At 37.8% G+C, this 14,999-nt stretch overlaps 2 protein-coding genes and 1 non-coding gene across 3 annotated transcripts; 2 read left to right on the forward strand and 1 right to left on the reverse strand.

Annotated features, from left to right (window-relative positions):
• Nucleotides 1-700: 700 nt before the first annotated feature.
• Nucleotides 701-6,319, reverse strand: LOC119997505. Its single transcript, XM_038844578.1, has 3 exons — nt 6,194-6,319; nt 3,519-3,877; nt 701-3,254 (listed from the first exon to the last, which is right to left on the reverse strand). The coding sequence occupies exons 2-3, from the start codon at nt 3,863-3,865 to the stop codon at nt 935-937; spliced, it is 2,667 nt and encodes an 888-aa protein (XP_038700506.1). The 5' UTR covers nt 3,866-3,877; nt 6,194-6,319; the 3' UTR covers nt 701-934.
• An 86-nt stretch (nt 6,320-6,405) lies between these two features.
• On the forward strand, nt 6,406-6,479 carry TRNAR-UCG. Its single transcript has one exon. It is a non-coding gene; the product is annotated as a tRNA-Arg (tRNA).
• Nucleotides 6,480-11,564: 5,085 nt separating this feature from the next.
• Nucleotides 11,565-14,820, forward strand: LOC119997838 (monogalactosyldiacylglycerol synthase 2, chloroplastic). The gene is made up of 8 exons (XM_038845041.1): nt 11,565-12,135; nt 12,433-12,605; nt 12,934-13,095; nt 13,201-13,342; nt 13,449-13,673; nt 13,829-13,891; nt 14,061-14,135; nt 14,227-14,820. Exons 1-8 carry the CDS (start codon nt 11,821-11,823, stop codon nt 14,485-14,487), a joined length of 1,416 nt encoding a protein of 471 aa, XP_038700969.1. The 5' UTR covers nt 11,565-11,820; the 3' UTR covers nt 14,488-14,820.
• Nucleotides 14,821-14,999: the final 179 nt, after the last annotated feature.

Here is a 14,999-nt window from a genome sequence, read left to right on the forward strand (position 1 = left end):
TCGAATGTAACCAAATTTCATGCATTACTAGTTGGGCAGGGGGCTCTCGACCTACCTAATCACGTTAAAGAAAAAAAAAAAGGTGACATACATGGGACGGGTGGATTAGCCCTATACCGCCCATCAATGGGATCCTGAGTTCGATTTGTAAGGTTGAATTTACTATGTATCGAATGGTGCTACCAAGAACCAACAATGACTAGAGGTGGTGTGATAGTCGTGAGAGTCCTAGACACCAGGGTGCCAAGACGAATGGATCTCTCACAGTCAAGTCAGTCACGTACTGGACATGCAGAGAACAAAGGAGACATGGAAATAGAGTGGGAAGAGATCACTTGACCATTGTACTGAGGCGGCGTAGAGTGTTCCGAAGAGCGTAACGTTGAGTGCTTCGGGAGTGCCTCTGTATTGGTTGGTGATAGTCCGGTGGTGGACTTAGATTGAGGATGGAGATTGAGGAGTGTGCGAGAGAACTTGGAGGCTGGAGCTTCTCAAAGCGAGGGTGTGAACCTCATCAGGCAATGTATTTGAGCTGTGGCCTGTGGGTCGTTGAGTTGGTTTACATAGAGCCGTTTAGCTGGATTTGAACCGTGGGTCGTGGGCCTGTTAAGCTGAGCTTAGGAGCTCCAAAAGCTGCTAGCCTGCTACATAGTTATCAGATTGGAGAATCCATTTGATAGAAGATATCCTTCTTGAATCATATTATCAACTCCAACTTTCTTGTGTTAGTCATATAACAAATTAACGTCTATAAGACCAAGAACCATGTCAGAAAATCCAACTACCAAACATGAGTTCAACAGGAGGGAAACCTCGAGATAAAAAGAAAAAAAAAAGTAAAATACTAAGCTTAGTCGCAAATTCTCTAGAACTTCCAACATGAATCCTGAATTATCATGAGAACTGTACAGTGCTAAAAGCATAAAAGAAAATTCTAAAAAACTTCCTTGCATGTAGCCTTATTGTGCCCTTCTCCCTGGCACTTGGAGCAAGAAACTGTTCTTTTGGCTGCTCCCGGCGTTTTACTCTGTCTCTTATTTTCATGGCTTGGTGGCCGAGGGGTCGAAGGAGGAAATACCTGACCACCCTCTGAGGCTGTCTTTTCTTCACTTGAAGAATCAAAAGCGGCTAAAACAGCATTTATGGACTCTGAATATGTCACACGGAAGCTATCAACAGTGAAGTATCGTGAACAATAGTCGTATGTGCACTTACCTGTAGAATTAAAGGCGGCGATAGCATGGCAGCAAGGTAGGCCAGTTACTTTCCATCTCAGACAACTACATTCCCACTTCCCAATATCCACAACATTAATAGAATCATCATGAATCTCAAAGAGAGTACTGGACGAGACAAATACTTTCAAATCACGAGCTTTGAAAACTTCTTCTTGTAATTTTTCTTCCTTCAATGGAGTAAGTTTTGTAGACCATCCACTTGAATCCATTCGACGAGTATTAATCAACTCCATCATCTTACATCCAAGCACTTCTAGCTTCCGTAATATGGGTAGATCCTTCGCTTCCTCTATCCAGTTAAAATACGACTCTGTAACATCTACTAAAACCTGATTATAGTACTCCCCCTTAAATAATGCATTTGTCCAGTACTCTGGCTCAATTTGCATAACCCAATCATAAGCCTTTGGAGAAACCCGCTCAATTTGCTTAGTAGAAATTTTAAAGCCATCAAGTCGGACAGCATGCGCAGCCGCCAAAAAATTCCCAATCAAAGAACCTTTCCCATCTCCATGGAATGGGCCCCTCAAGTTTTTCCTGAAGTTTTCCAAGAGATGGTACATTGAGTACCCATGGTGAGCATCATCAAATACTTCAAGCACAGATTTCATGAGTCCCTTCTCTTTGTCAGAAACAAAAGTTATGGATCGTGTAGTAGTCACTGCAGATCTCAACTGCTCCAAAAACCAATGCCAATTATCGTCATTCTCAATATCCACCATAGCAAATGCAACTGGGAAAGTGTTGTCATTCCCATCTAATGCAGTAGCAGTCAACAACATCTCATGATATTTTGATTTCAGAGAAACAGAGTCAAGATATAAAAGTGGCCGACAACCATGTTGAAATCCATGTTTCGAGGCATGAAAGGACAGAAAAAGTCGCTGGAATTTACCATCACTTATGCAGAGCTTCACCGAACTACCAGGATTTGCCTCCAAAATCTTTCCACAAAACCAAGGCAACTGATTATATGCCTCCTTGCGTGGACCCTGAAGTTGCTTTCGGGCATCTTCAATTCCACGCCATACTTGTGTATAATTCAGCTCGATCCCAAAATCTTTAGAAATGCCAGTGGTAATTTCCTTCGGCTTGAGATGTGGATTTTCATGTAACCTTTCTTTTATAATATTGACCAGCCAATTTTTCGAAGGATGAGCACCCTTCCAAGATTCACCCGCACATGTATGTGATTCATTCATCTTCTTTATCCTAAATACCTGAGCAGAGGGGACCCAAGATGCATGAATCCTCCAAGAACAATTTTCATCTATACATCTGCCGCTTGCACGGTTAGTGTCATTCTTTTTTAACCTGTACACAAAACGATGTGCAATCGCATATTTCTGCAGCGCATCACGAAATTCTTTCACACTTTTGAAATCCTGACCTACACCAGTGATGCCATCTTTCCACGAAGCAACCACTTTTTCCATTGGAGCATCATGAGAATCGGAGATGTTATGGGAATAATTAGGGTTATCTATCCAGGGTAAAGCATTTGGTAGCTGCTCCATGTCAGCAGCTGTTGTGGCAGCATTGGAATTCTTATTGTTTTTCTCATGCAATGAATTTTTTCTCGTGTCCTCCATATTATCAGCCAGAGTAACAATTGTAGGACCATTGGGACCAACTTTCCAGGATGCAGTCCGTCTTCGCTTCTTAACTGTATCAGCTGGTGTAGCACTCATGTCCATCACAATTGTGCTGTTGTTAGGTGCACTGGCAGGTTTAGTTGGAGTAAGACAAGCAGCGGCACCATTATCATCAGTAGCAGTATTGGCAGGAGAAAGTTCCGAGGCAAAGACCATCCTGGAAGGGCTTTGTATGGTTGGACTAATAGCCATCACAGAAACAGTAGGTGCCAATGTTGGAACAGCGGCAGGGGCAACAGCAGCACCAGAAGCAGAAACTGCCTGCATAGTAGCATTAATAGATGTAGCAGTTGCAACAACTCCAGCAGCTGGAGATCCAGAAGTAGCAGTCACAGTTTCAGCCAGTTTTATCCCACATGCTCTGCAAAGTTGTTACTCATGTGAATCAGTGGAAATATAAAATGTGGGATCCGCACATTCACTGCCATATGCAATAACTATTTGTGGCTATCCCTACAATCACCAGCATGTTGCAATTACTATTGCAACTAAAATATTTCTAAAGCTTTTAGCAAAAATTGGTTAAGCAAGGGGCTTCCGTAAGTGGAGTCGGAGATTCCATTAAGGTTAGGCACATGCCATTAGAAATGTAAAGCACCAAAAATAAGGAATATATTATATATACCTGCTACGATGCAAATTTAAAGCTTCCCGATCAAAACCTTCCTTCCCCGTAACAAAAATATCAGCTGTCACAGAGTCCGCATGGATTTCACACATTATTTTGAGATCTCTGTCATTAGATAAAGTGATGAGGGTTCTCCGGTTTCCTGGAATAAAATATTTGAGGGACAGAGATTTATACTCCAAGTTCACCATTTCAGCAAGTTTCAACTTAAGATCATCAAAAACGGTGTCATGATTGATGTTTATGGCATGAGCCTCTCCTCCCTTATATGACAAAGATCCATCATCTTTTGCCAAGAATTCACCACCAGACTGGCAGATTAATATTAATTTACCCCCTGCCATTTCCAATTACTCCTGCATTTCAAATAAACAAATGAAAAAAGGATAAATTTCACAAGAATTCAACTTATATGTATAAATTTCCAGTAAACAGAGTTACAGTAAAACGTTGCACTTACCTAATTTAAAAGAGACAGTTGTTCAATAAAATTTAATTCATAATCGAGAAAAAATGCAGAGGCCGGCAATAGCCATTACAGTGTAAGGGCGTTAAAAAGGCAAGACTAATCAATTATTGTCGGGTGGGAAAGATGTCCCACAGAATTGAACGTGTGAAATGACTTGTAAAACCAGTTTCAGCACAACATATACATAAGCTCACTGTTCACCTAACATTTTTTTTTGAATGGCCAAAAGTTATTAGAGCTTGCCTAAGACATCTGAAATTATCAATTAATTAATGCACCCGAAAATTTATTAGAGCTTCAGTATACTCCTATCTATGCGCCCACAACGAAGGAATGAAATCACTTGGCTTCCACAGGAAAGGAGAGCAAAAAACAAAATATCAATATCAATACCTAAAACACAGAGGACTCATAATGAGAGATACAAATGTGAGCAAAGAAAAAATATCACAAAAAAAAGGGTATGATACAATATCACAAAAAAAAGGGTATGATACAATCAAGATAAAGACAAAAAACTATTGTGTGCTCGAGAAGAGTATTTCAGAAAACATGATCATTCCATTCTCTTTTTAGGTCTAAGCCCTCCATTACTCTTGTTATAGAAGTCTTAAACAAAGTAATAACTAAGATGGCACATAGAGGTCAAAATGTTGAAGCCCAGAGAGGGCTCAAACAATCTCAATGTTTCCCATAGGACATAAATGGAATGCAAGGTTGTTGCAATGCATTTTTTGATCCATGTGCAGCATCGTTTCCCAAAACCCGCACATTCAATTAAGTGAAGAAGCAATTTCAAATTTACAGCATAGGAAACAACATCCTTATTTCCATGTCCAATTTGCAAACAACATCCTTATTTCCTTTTTACCACTATTTCATTTGCAATAAGTGCAGTATCAAGGATCTGTGTCCCATGCATACAAATTTTCTGAAATGGCTCCAACACCTCTTGATTTTAGTCTAGAGCCAATTACCTAACACTATGGAAAGTTCTTTTTTGTTCAAAAGCAAGAGAAATTTCAGTCAGGGGCACCAAGAGAATGCAACCCAGAGAATCCCCACTTTTTTATTTATTATCTTGATCAACAAGAATCCCATAAATTTTGGGCTACCTAATTCCAGAGATTAAAGTGACATTAAGGTGATGGAGGTAGCATTAGCTGGGTTGAGAAATTCTCCAATAAGATAAAAAATCATTGATCGATTAAAAAGTCTCCTCGATGATTTCCCTATGATTTTTTAAAGAACTGCACTCACTTTACATTTGTGAAACCAAATTTCCTTCTCCGAGAAGGAATTCTCAAGAATCTCAACATAATGGCCCACTCCATCCCCGTCGTCACCAAATAAATGCCAACAATGTGAGGTCTCCAAATGTGTTTCTTCAGAGAGATTCTTGTAGTATTTACAAATTCCTTTTCAATATTTTTAGATCAACAATGAGATTAAGATCAACTTCAATCTTCCTAACGTAGTTGTACCTACATGCATGATATCCATTCTACAAAAAAAAAAAAAAAAAAAAACTCATATTTTTAAACGATTCGGTCATTTAAAGAGCTCTCAGTCTTTGCCTTCGATCAACTTTCCCCCACATCTTACTTTCAAACACTTAAATCCCATAACAAAATCATAGAAGAAAATCAAGATTTCAAATGATAAATACTCAACTCAACATCATGGAACCTACAATTGAAAGACACAACTTATGGGGAATAGCAGAGCTCCCCAAATTCTCTAATTTGGTTGTGATATATCATATAATGCCTCCTTTATTAATCAAAACACATGTGTTCATTGTTTTCAAGGGCCACATCAATAACAACGCCATTACCAATCAAAATGACCGCACACAGTCAGTCTTAGACTTTATACTCAGTGCACCAACACAATGAGCCAAAAAGAATTGTACTTTCCAGCTGGTCAAAGTTATGTAGCAGAGTAAAGTCAACCAAACCAAATCTTACAGACCAAAACCAATTAACAACATCCAGCAATCTACAGTTCAAAATATAATTCGGATTACAACCTAAATCACGCTGTTTAAATTATTACGAACAATTTTCGACTGATGAACGAATAAGAGAAAATTTCGATGACGATTGGTACACGAAAGCGTCCTATTCAAGTGACTATACAGATAAAGAGAAGCCAAAATATCAGTTTGTAGTCGAGAAAAGTAGAAAACAGAGTGGCTTACCAGGAGTGGAGGTGCAGGGATTTGAGGATGACGGAAACCCTAGATTTTGGGGCTTCGTAGAATTTGATGGAATTGAGTGAAAGACAAAAGGGTGTGTTGGAAAATAAAATATCGAAGATGGGCCAGATTAGGAAATATAGAAGACCAATTGCTAGTCCTATCCCTAAGAATATACCAATATTAATAATTGCAACGCAAAATCCATCCATCTAGACCGCATAGCGCAGTGGATTAGCGCGTTTGACTTCGGATCAAAAGGTCGTGGGTTCGACTCCCACTGTGGTCGTATTTTTTTATTCATTAACCCAAAGTAATGGGCTGGGTTGAATATAGTGCCCCAAATAAATGGGCTTGGCTTTGATATAATAGCCCATGCTCCTCCAAAACCTTCTCAACCCAACTAAATAGTAAATGGTACTCCGCCCATGTTGTTTATTTTTCCCATTATGTTTTTGCTAAGCTTTGCAATAATTTTTTTTTTTTCTAGAAAATAAACATTATATTCAATGAATTACATGTCCTAGTTCAGATGAAATCCATGGAAAGATTGACAGACCAAGGCTGAAAAGAATCAAGCCAATAACAGAAACAGATATACAAAACAAAACAAGGCTTTTTATAAATCCAAGACCAGCCATTCACGCAGAACGCTGGAGGACTGCCAACCCAGTGAGAGGAAGATCTGCGGAGGGCATGCTTCGCCAGAACATGTGCACATTGATTCAAACAACGACTCACATGATAAACGGACCACCCCTCGTAACCTTGTGCAGATTTGCAGTACATGATTGCGCTTCTATATGTATATATATACATACACGGGTGTCCGTATTTTTGCCTAAGTCAACTTATGACTTAGGCCGGGGTCCCACAAATGTGGGTTACAAAGCGTCGTAAGTTACGGACGTGCATATAAGAGCAAAACCATATGTATATTTATTATTTATTTATTCAATCAAAGAAGTTTTTCTTTTAGATATGATTTTCTTTTATGTACTATGATAATTTAGAAGTGATAGAGATTATAATAAATGGGATCTCAATCATCTCAGTGATTGATATGTCACTTTTTAATTTAATCATCAATTTTTACGGACCCCTACACTTACGTAAATGATTGGAATTTCATTTACTTACGTTTTAAACATTTTTTGATGATAATTATCCAACCCTCCAATCTCCATCACCCCGTCACCTAACTAAATACTAATCATCACAAGTCACAACTTTTTTCTATGTACTATGACAATTATTATTTAGCTCTGGACCCTCCAATACCCAAATGATGACTATTTTTCTTTTTTTTGTTTGTGCCATAATTACCCAAAAAAGTTTATATGTTGTCTATTCTTCCATTATGTTTTTGGTAATTTTTTTTGTGACATGCGTGTAGATGAAATATACATATATACTATTATGGAGTAATATGAACCCAAAGTGTGTATAAATGGACCATCCTTTTGTCATCCATGAACTACACGTGAACTTGATATAGGCTAGGGTTGAGTATTCCATATATTTCAAAAGGACTTTTGAATCAAATTGGGGAAAATATTTCTTTATATATATATATACACATAAATTTTCCGCAGTTAAAGTGTGAACTTAAAATGTAAAAAGTACGAGTTTCATTTTGATAAACTACGAAACTCAAGAGAAAAGAAACCATAAGTTCCAAGTTTTGTTTAACACCCCTCTCAAACTATTATGTGGTAGCACAAAAAACCCGTATGAGTTAACTAAGGAAAACATAAATAGTCATAACAATCTTTACAATTATGAGAAACTAGGTTAACTCTAATGAATTTGAGGTGTTTGAGTATAGACACTAGTGTATATAATTACTTAATAGCATATATAGATAGTCGAATTTACGTTTGATGATGTCTCGATGGACGCTACCATCAACTTACAAAGATTAGAGAGAAGGTGATTGTTGTGAAAGTTCTTAACACCGGTGTGATGCCTAACCGATAAATCTATGACAATCAAGTCAACAATGTAGTTGAGAATCTAGAGCGAGAGTTAGAATTTAAGAGAGAGATATAACTCTAAAGTAAAAAAAAAGTACTTCCTCCATGGGAACCCCTCAAAGTGGATCTCAAAAGGCCCACATAATGATGCGTGCTATGTCAGAGGCACGTGCGATGTTGCAAGCCATATTAGAAGAAAGTTAGATATTGTGACTCGATGTTAGGGACAAGACGAGTGGGTAGTTTGAGCCCATGTCAAGAATAAGATGGGTGAGAAGCTTGAGGTACTTTTTGTCATCTCAATTGGGATATCAGGTGACAACTTGAGGTCCTTTTTGGACCCGTAAGGCCCACTGAGGCTTGTGAACCTGTATGTACTTTGGTTTTAGAGCCACTGGGTTGTACCCATGCCACGAGCCGTGGTTGCTTGCCGTTGAGTCCATGAACCAGTTTGCCTAAGTCGTGGGCATGTTAGGCTTACAATTAGTGATGGACATGTTAAGATGATGTTTAGGCCGTGGGTCTGTTTATATTTTTAAGCCAAATACCTATTTAATCCCGAGTCATCTAGGCCGTGGGCTTGTAGATACTTAGTTGCGAGCCTATTAAGCTTATGTTTGCTTGGGTCATGGGCCGTCTAGGCTGACTCTAAACTGGTACCCATTTTGACCCCTTATAGTATATGATTACTAGGGTGCAACTTATTTTATATAAACATTAGATAAATTGTAAGATACTATCAATATACATAATGTGTGGGGTTTGATCCTTAATTGTGAGTTTACGTCACAATAAACTCAACCACCAACTTGACCATCCTCGTAATTACTCAATTTTAACTCACAAATGTAAAAGAAAATTTAATTAATTAAAATTGCTAATGTACGTGTAGGGCACCAATTGTGGGTTGTCCACACGCTAGCATTGCCCCTTTTAGTAAGTCAGCCACAGGCTGGACTTGATTATTCTGCCAGCTCAACTTGCAATAAAACGTCCAATCACCTCCAAAACAAAAGGTCCCACTATTTTATAGTATTTTCATATATTCGTTAATTAAATTGCGATATTGCATACATGCCCTTGTACTCCTCTATTAATTTCGCTTAAAGCCATGTCAAAGTCGTCGTCGTCTTCTTCTTCTGGTCATTTTCATGGCACTCCTTCCTAATAAGGCCATTACTTACACGATAACTTGATTGTTGGTCATGGTCATTGACTGAGTTACATAACTTTACCTTGTAGTTTGATCATGATAATGATAACTTTATAGTTGGCATTATATAAATTTCAAAATAAATTCAAGTTTGACATTTCTTCCCAAAAATAAAGTTTTGATTAGCCTGTGAACTAAAAATTTAGAACGAAATTAAGAAATATATAATAATTGCAGGACGAAATAAATAATTTTCGGTACAAAATTTCGATCATGGTGGACATAAACATTATTGTTTTCGGATCTTTTAATCTCACCATTGATTCTGATCAACTATTGAGATTAGACAACATTTTCACTTCTCTCCTACCCGTCTCTCTCCCCTTCTTGTCTTTCTCTGTCTTCGTTTTTGGCAGCTTCTCCGACCGGCCAAGAGGTGGGTTAGGTCGAGCACACCTCGAGAAACACTTCGGTGTTGGTTACCAGTGGCAACGGCTTAGGTGGCCGGATTGAGGTCGTTCTTCCTCGCATTGGTCGGCACCTTTTGAGCTTGATTCTGGTTGAAATACGAAATATCAGTTGTCAAGGCTTATAGGGTTTTGTCGAAAACTATGGCCGACCAAAACAAGAGAGACAGGAATGAGAGAAAACAATGTCGTATGTGTGATCCGTAAATATTTTCCTATATGGTCGTGCATATAGGAGGAAAACTATCTCTACCTATATATATATATGAAAAATTAGGGGAAATGACAATATGGTAGTTATATATTCAAGCAATGACAAAGTGGGAAAAACATTATAAAAAAATACATTTGTATTAGATTGACAAAAATACCCTAAAGATATCTCTAAAATCCATCTAGAGTCACACACGTGATGTCATTATTCTTCCTCCTCCTTTTTTTTCTCTCTCTCTTCTTCTTCCTTCATGTCGACCACCGGAAATTGATCGTCCGGTCATCGTTTTCGAAGAACAAACTACAGAAATAAAGCTCTAGGTTAGCTAGATCAAAGTCTAATCATCACTGGCCATCAATTATCACTTGATTCGTCAAAAAAGCTTCTTGAAATCACGATCACCATTTGAAAAAGAGTTAGATCTTGCTAATATGGACAACTCCGATGACCATCAACTCCACGGATCAAGGCGCACCACCTTTGAGGTTTTATTGCTTTTTCAAACTCTTTTTTTCCTTCTGAAATTGGATCTGAATCTGCAGATAATATATCTGTTTCAGATATGTTATTATATGTTATCTGTTTTGAACTTCAAACAGATAACATTTCATTAAAGACAAATAACATTTCAATAAGACAGATAACATTATGACATATATCAAATTAATCGAAACAGATAACATATCATCTGCATTTTGCAATAGGAATCAGAACAAAAAAAAATACTAAAAATCACCATAGAAACTTTCGATTGATGACAGATCAAAGGAAAACTATAAGTCCTGTGATAAGTATGATTAGATCTAGAAATTCAAACACTGAGAATTCCCAAAATCAACAAGATCGCAAGGTGAATCATTATAGAAATTCAAAATTGATGCAAGATTCATATTAAAAAATCAATTTCACTAAGAAAATTGGAAAGGAAAATATTCCCTGTAGCTATAGTAGTGAAAAAGGAGCTTTCGTAAGTGAGAGAGAAATTTTTATAAACTTTATGATTAATTTTTAAAATTTAAATAATTAAACTGAGGTTATTTTAGGCATTTAAAAAAATTAGGATACAAGTTTGTCCTTTTTAGAATATTAGTTTAAAGTACATGGACTTTATAGAATAAGACTTTTAAAGAATGTCCCTATTGAAACAAAGCTCTCTCATGAAGGACTTATATTTAATTTTTCCATATATATATATATGTAAATTAAACTTAGGGGATTTAATTGTAGCTTGGGCAAGCCTTGCCATTTAAGTTCCCTAACTAAATTAACTGACATCACCGCCTAGTCGCCTACATTCTTGTCTTTGACACTTTTTTCAGTTTTTTTCCATCCCGAAGTACTTATTAGCAATTATGTATTCTCGTGTTGCCAACGCTGGCAAATAACATGAAAATAAAGGAAACAAATTTAAAAACCCGAAATTGACAGCAACAGAGACACAGCCAATCGTGGGATTCACACATTTCACTGTTGTCGAAGACATCGTTAGTGGGAAGATTCGGATCTTTCTCTCCGAACATTCCAAACTAAAATGCGGATCTGACGGCTTTAAAATCATTCGCAACGCCCCAATAACAAACAACCCCCCTCTCAATCTTCTTATACCATAACATTGCCAACTCCGAACCTCTCAGAGACCTCAGACACACAACCAACGACCACCCAGAAGTTTCCCTCAACCTGTCTCCTTCTCTTCCTCTGCCGGAAAACCAATTTTCCGGTGGTGGGTAGGGAATTTGACGGCAAATTCCATCTGGGTTTTCTTACTTTTTTGATTCTGTTGTTGGTACATCTGTTATTGGGTTTCTTGTTTTACAAGGATGGTGATGAAAGTTGCGACTCCAAGAAGGACAGCGTCTCTAACAGAGAAGGTGTTGCAGAGAGTGTATGGGAATTTCAATAACATCAATAGTAATCATCATCATGGGAATCACCAATTGATGCACAGAAGGTGTTTGATTGAAAGCGAGGATTTTGATTATGAGGAGGACGATGGGAATATGGAGTTGATGCAGATTGGTGCTGAGAGGACCAAGAATGTCTTGATATTGATGAGTGATACGGGTGGTGGTCACCGTGCCTCCGCCGAAGCCATCCGTGACGCGTTCAAGTTGGAGTTTGGGGATGAATACAGGGTAAGGATTTCATTTTTCTGCTTTTGTGGGTTTCTCAATTCATTTTTTTGTTTTTGTTTTGTGTTTGGGTTTCAATGATTTTGGATCTCTCTGTTTTTTTCAAGTTTATGAAACATCCATAATCTCTAGAATCTGGTACTCTTCTTGGATTTATTTGTTTTTCTCTTCAATCTCTCCTTTTCCAACTTAAGCAAATATTTCCATAAGAAGAAATCCTTTCAACATGAATCATACTGTATGATGATGGAAGGGATTGATTATTGTGGTTCTCAAGGATGGATCTTCTGATTGTTTCAGATATTTGTTAAGGATGTTTGGAAGGAGTACACAGGCTGGCCTTTGAACAATATGGAAAGGAGTTACAAGTTCATGGTTAAACATGTCCAGCTATGGAAAGTAGCGTTTCACGGTACCTCCCCAAGATGGATTCATAGCTGCTATTTAGCCGCCATTGCTGCCTATTATGCCAAGTAAATAACTTTCACCATCTTTACCTTTTTTTCCCCATTTTCACTTTTATTGCTGGCATGAATAATATATGTCTGAAGTGGGTTTCTAAAATAATCTATCAACTTCTTATTCTATGCCTTGATTCTTTGGTTGGGCCACGTGAATGTAATTTAATTTGAATTGAATATTGCTGATTATGATGTATTACGATTCTTAATTTACTTCCGTTGATGCGTACACGTTACAATTCAAGAAACTTTGAATCATCTCTGTTGCTAAAAGCTTGATTATTAGATTAATACCATGTCTATAGTGCTTGTAATTATAATTAAGATTTTCAATTTGAAGAGAGGTGGAGGCTGGTCTAATGGAGTACAAGCCAGACATTATCATCAGTGTCCATCCTTTGATGCAACATATTCCTTTATGGGTTCTTAAGTGGCAAGGTCTTCAAAAGAAAGTGATATTTGTTACAGTCATTACAGACCTTAATACCTGCCATCCGACATGGTCAGTTGATTAAAATCTTTTCGAGTTTTATGTGTTGTTTATTCTTTTAGTAAAGAAGCTGACATAGTGACATATATATATTGTTGGATAAAACTGTATATCCAGGTTCCATCCTGGGGTTAACAGATGCTACTGCCCGTCAAATGAAGTAGCCAAAAGGGCTTTAGAAGATGGCTTAGAAGAGTCTCAAATTCAGGTTTTCGGTTTACCTATTCGACCTACTTTTGCTCGTGCAGTTCTTTCCAAGGTAAAGTAATTGTGTGACCAGACACAAATACCCATTCAAGACTAGTCCAATGATATGAAGGAATTGTCATTTCAGTGTGCTTATTTTCTTTCTTTTTCGTTTTCAGGACCTGTTGAGGGAAGAGCTTGAAATGGATCCTAACTTACCTGCAGTTTTACTAATGGGAGGAGGTGAAGGCATGGGCCCTGTCAAGAAAACTGCAAGGGCTCTTGGAGAATCATTATTCAATAAAGAATTTGGGAAACCAATCGGGCAATTAGTTATCATATGTGGCCGCAACAAGGCCCTTTTGTCCTCACTGGAATCCGAGGAATGGAAGATCCCAGTTAAGGTAATTGATTTTGCAGCAGAATTCAATAAGAGACGCCAACGTTGCATCAGATATACGATGAATGATTTTGCACTGTAAATAAAAGATTTGGGTCAATGTCATCAATGATGATTATTCACTGACATGAATCTTTGTTTTTTCTTTACTAACTATAGGTTAGAGGATTCGAAACCCAGATGGAGAAATGGATGGGAGCTTGTGACTGTATCATTACTAAAGTAAGTTTTTTCATCCTTATATTTGAACTTTGCCCCTTAATAATGTTGCTTCCTCGCAACAACTCTGCATCAGAATTTCAAATGCGGAAACAATCTCTTCCCAGAATGCGCATGAACTTATTGTTTTTTTCATGGCCTGGAAATTTAAGCTACTTTCTCGAATTCACAGGCTGGTCCTGGTACAATAGCAGAGGCATTGATCAGAGGGCTTCCAATCATTCTCAATGACTACATTCCTGGACAAGTGAGTTTGTTTCCATTTTGTTTATGATAATGCAGTAATGCACTTTCCTTATACCGAAGTTCGCTGACGGAAAGCTTTTGGCTTATTCCAGGAGAAGGGCAATGTGCCTTATGTGGTGGACAATGGTGCTGGTGTATTCACCAGAAGTCCTAAAGAGACGGCAAGAATTGTCACGGAATGGTTCAGCACCAAAACAGACGAGCTTAAGAGATTATCAGAGAATGCACGTAAACTGGCACAGCCGGAAGCCGTGTTCAACATTGTAAAGGACATCAATGAGCTTGCTAGCCAACGTGGTCCGCTAGCTAATGTCCCTTACGTATTGACTTCCTCATTCACAAGCCTAATATAATCTTCATAGCTATCTCGAATTTGAAAAGTCGAAAAAAAAAGAGGTTAGGATGCTTGTACAGCTAGCTCTATTATCATCATTCTTTGCTTCTAAAAGGCTTTGGTCCCCATAGCAGTAGTTAAAGTTCTGCTAAATAAGCACTGATGTTTGGAAGGGTTGTGTTCATTTTTCTTCTGGTTGGGCGGTATTTTAGGGTCAAGTTAGTATTGTGTTGTATGTAAGATGTCATTGTTGGAAAAATAAAATATATCCATATGGGCTTAGTTGCTCTCAAGTGAAGAAACTAAACCTTACAAGGCTTGAGAAATGTCAAAAAATTAAGCTTTATAAGCAGATAAGGCTATTGACTTCTCTCTTGGTACTCATTTATAATCTGAAAAGCCATTGTCAATAGTTATCTGTTATTTCTGCTTGAATCTGGCAAACCTGCTCAGGTCATAATCTTATCTTGGAGGTGATCTAGGAGATCACGAAACTGTATTTGGGAGGAATGGTAGTTACTGTTTTTATAG

This window comes from Tripterygium wilfordii, chromosome 4 (assembly GCF_013401445.1).
Source record: "Tripterygium wilfordii isolate XIE 37 chromosome 4, ASM1340144v1, whole genome shotgun sequence".
Lineage (NCBI taxonomy): Eukaryota > Viridiplantae > Streptophyta > Magnoliopsida > Celastrales > Celastraceae > Tripterygium > Tripterygium wilfordii.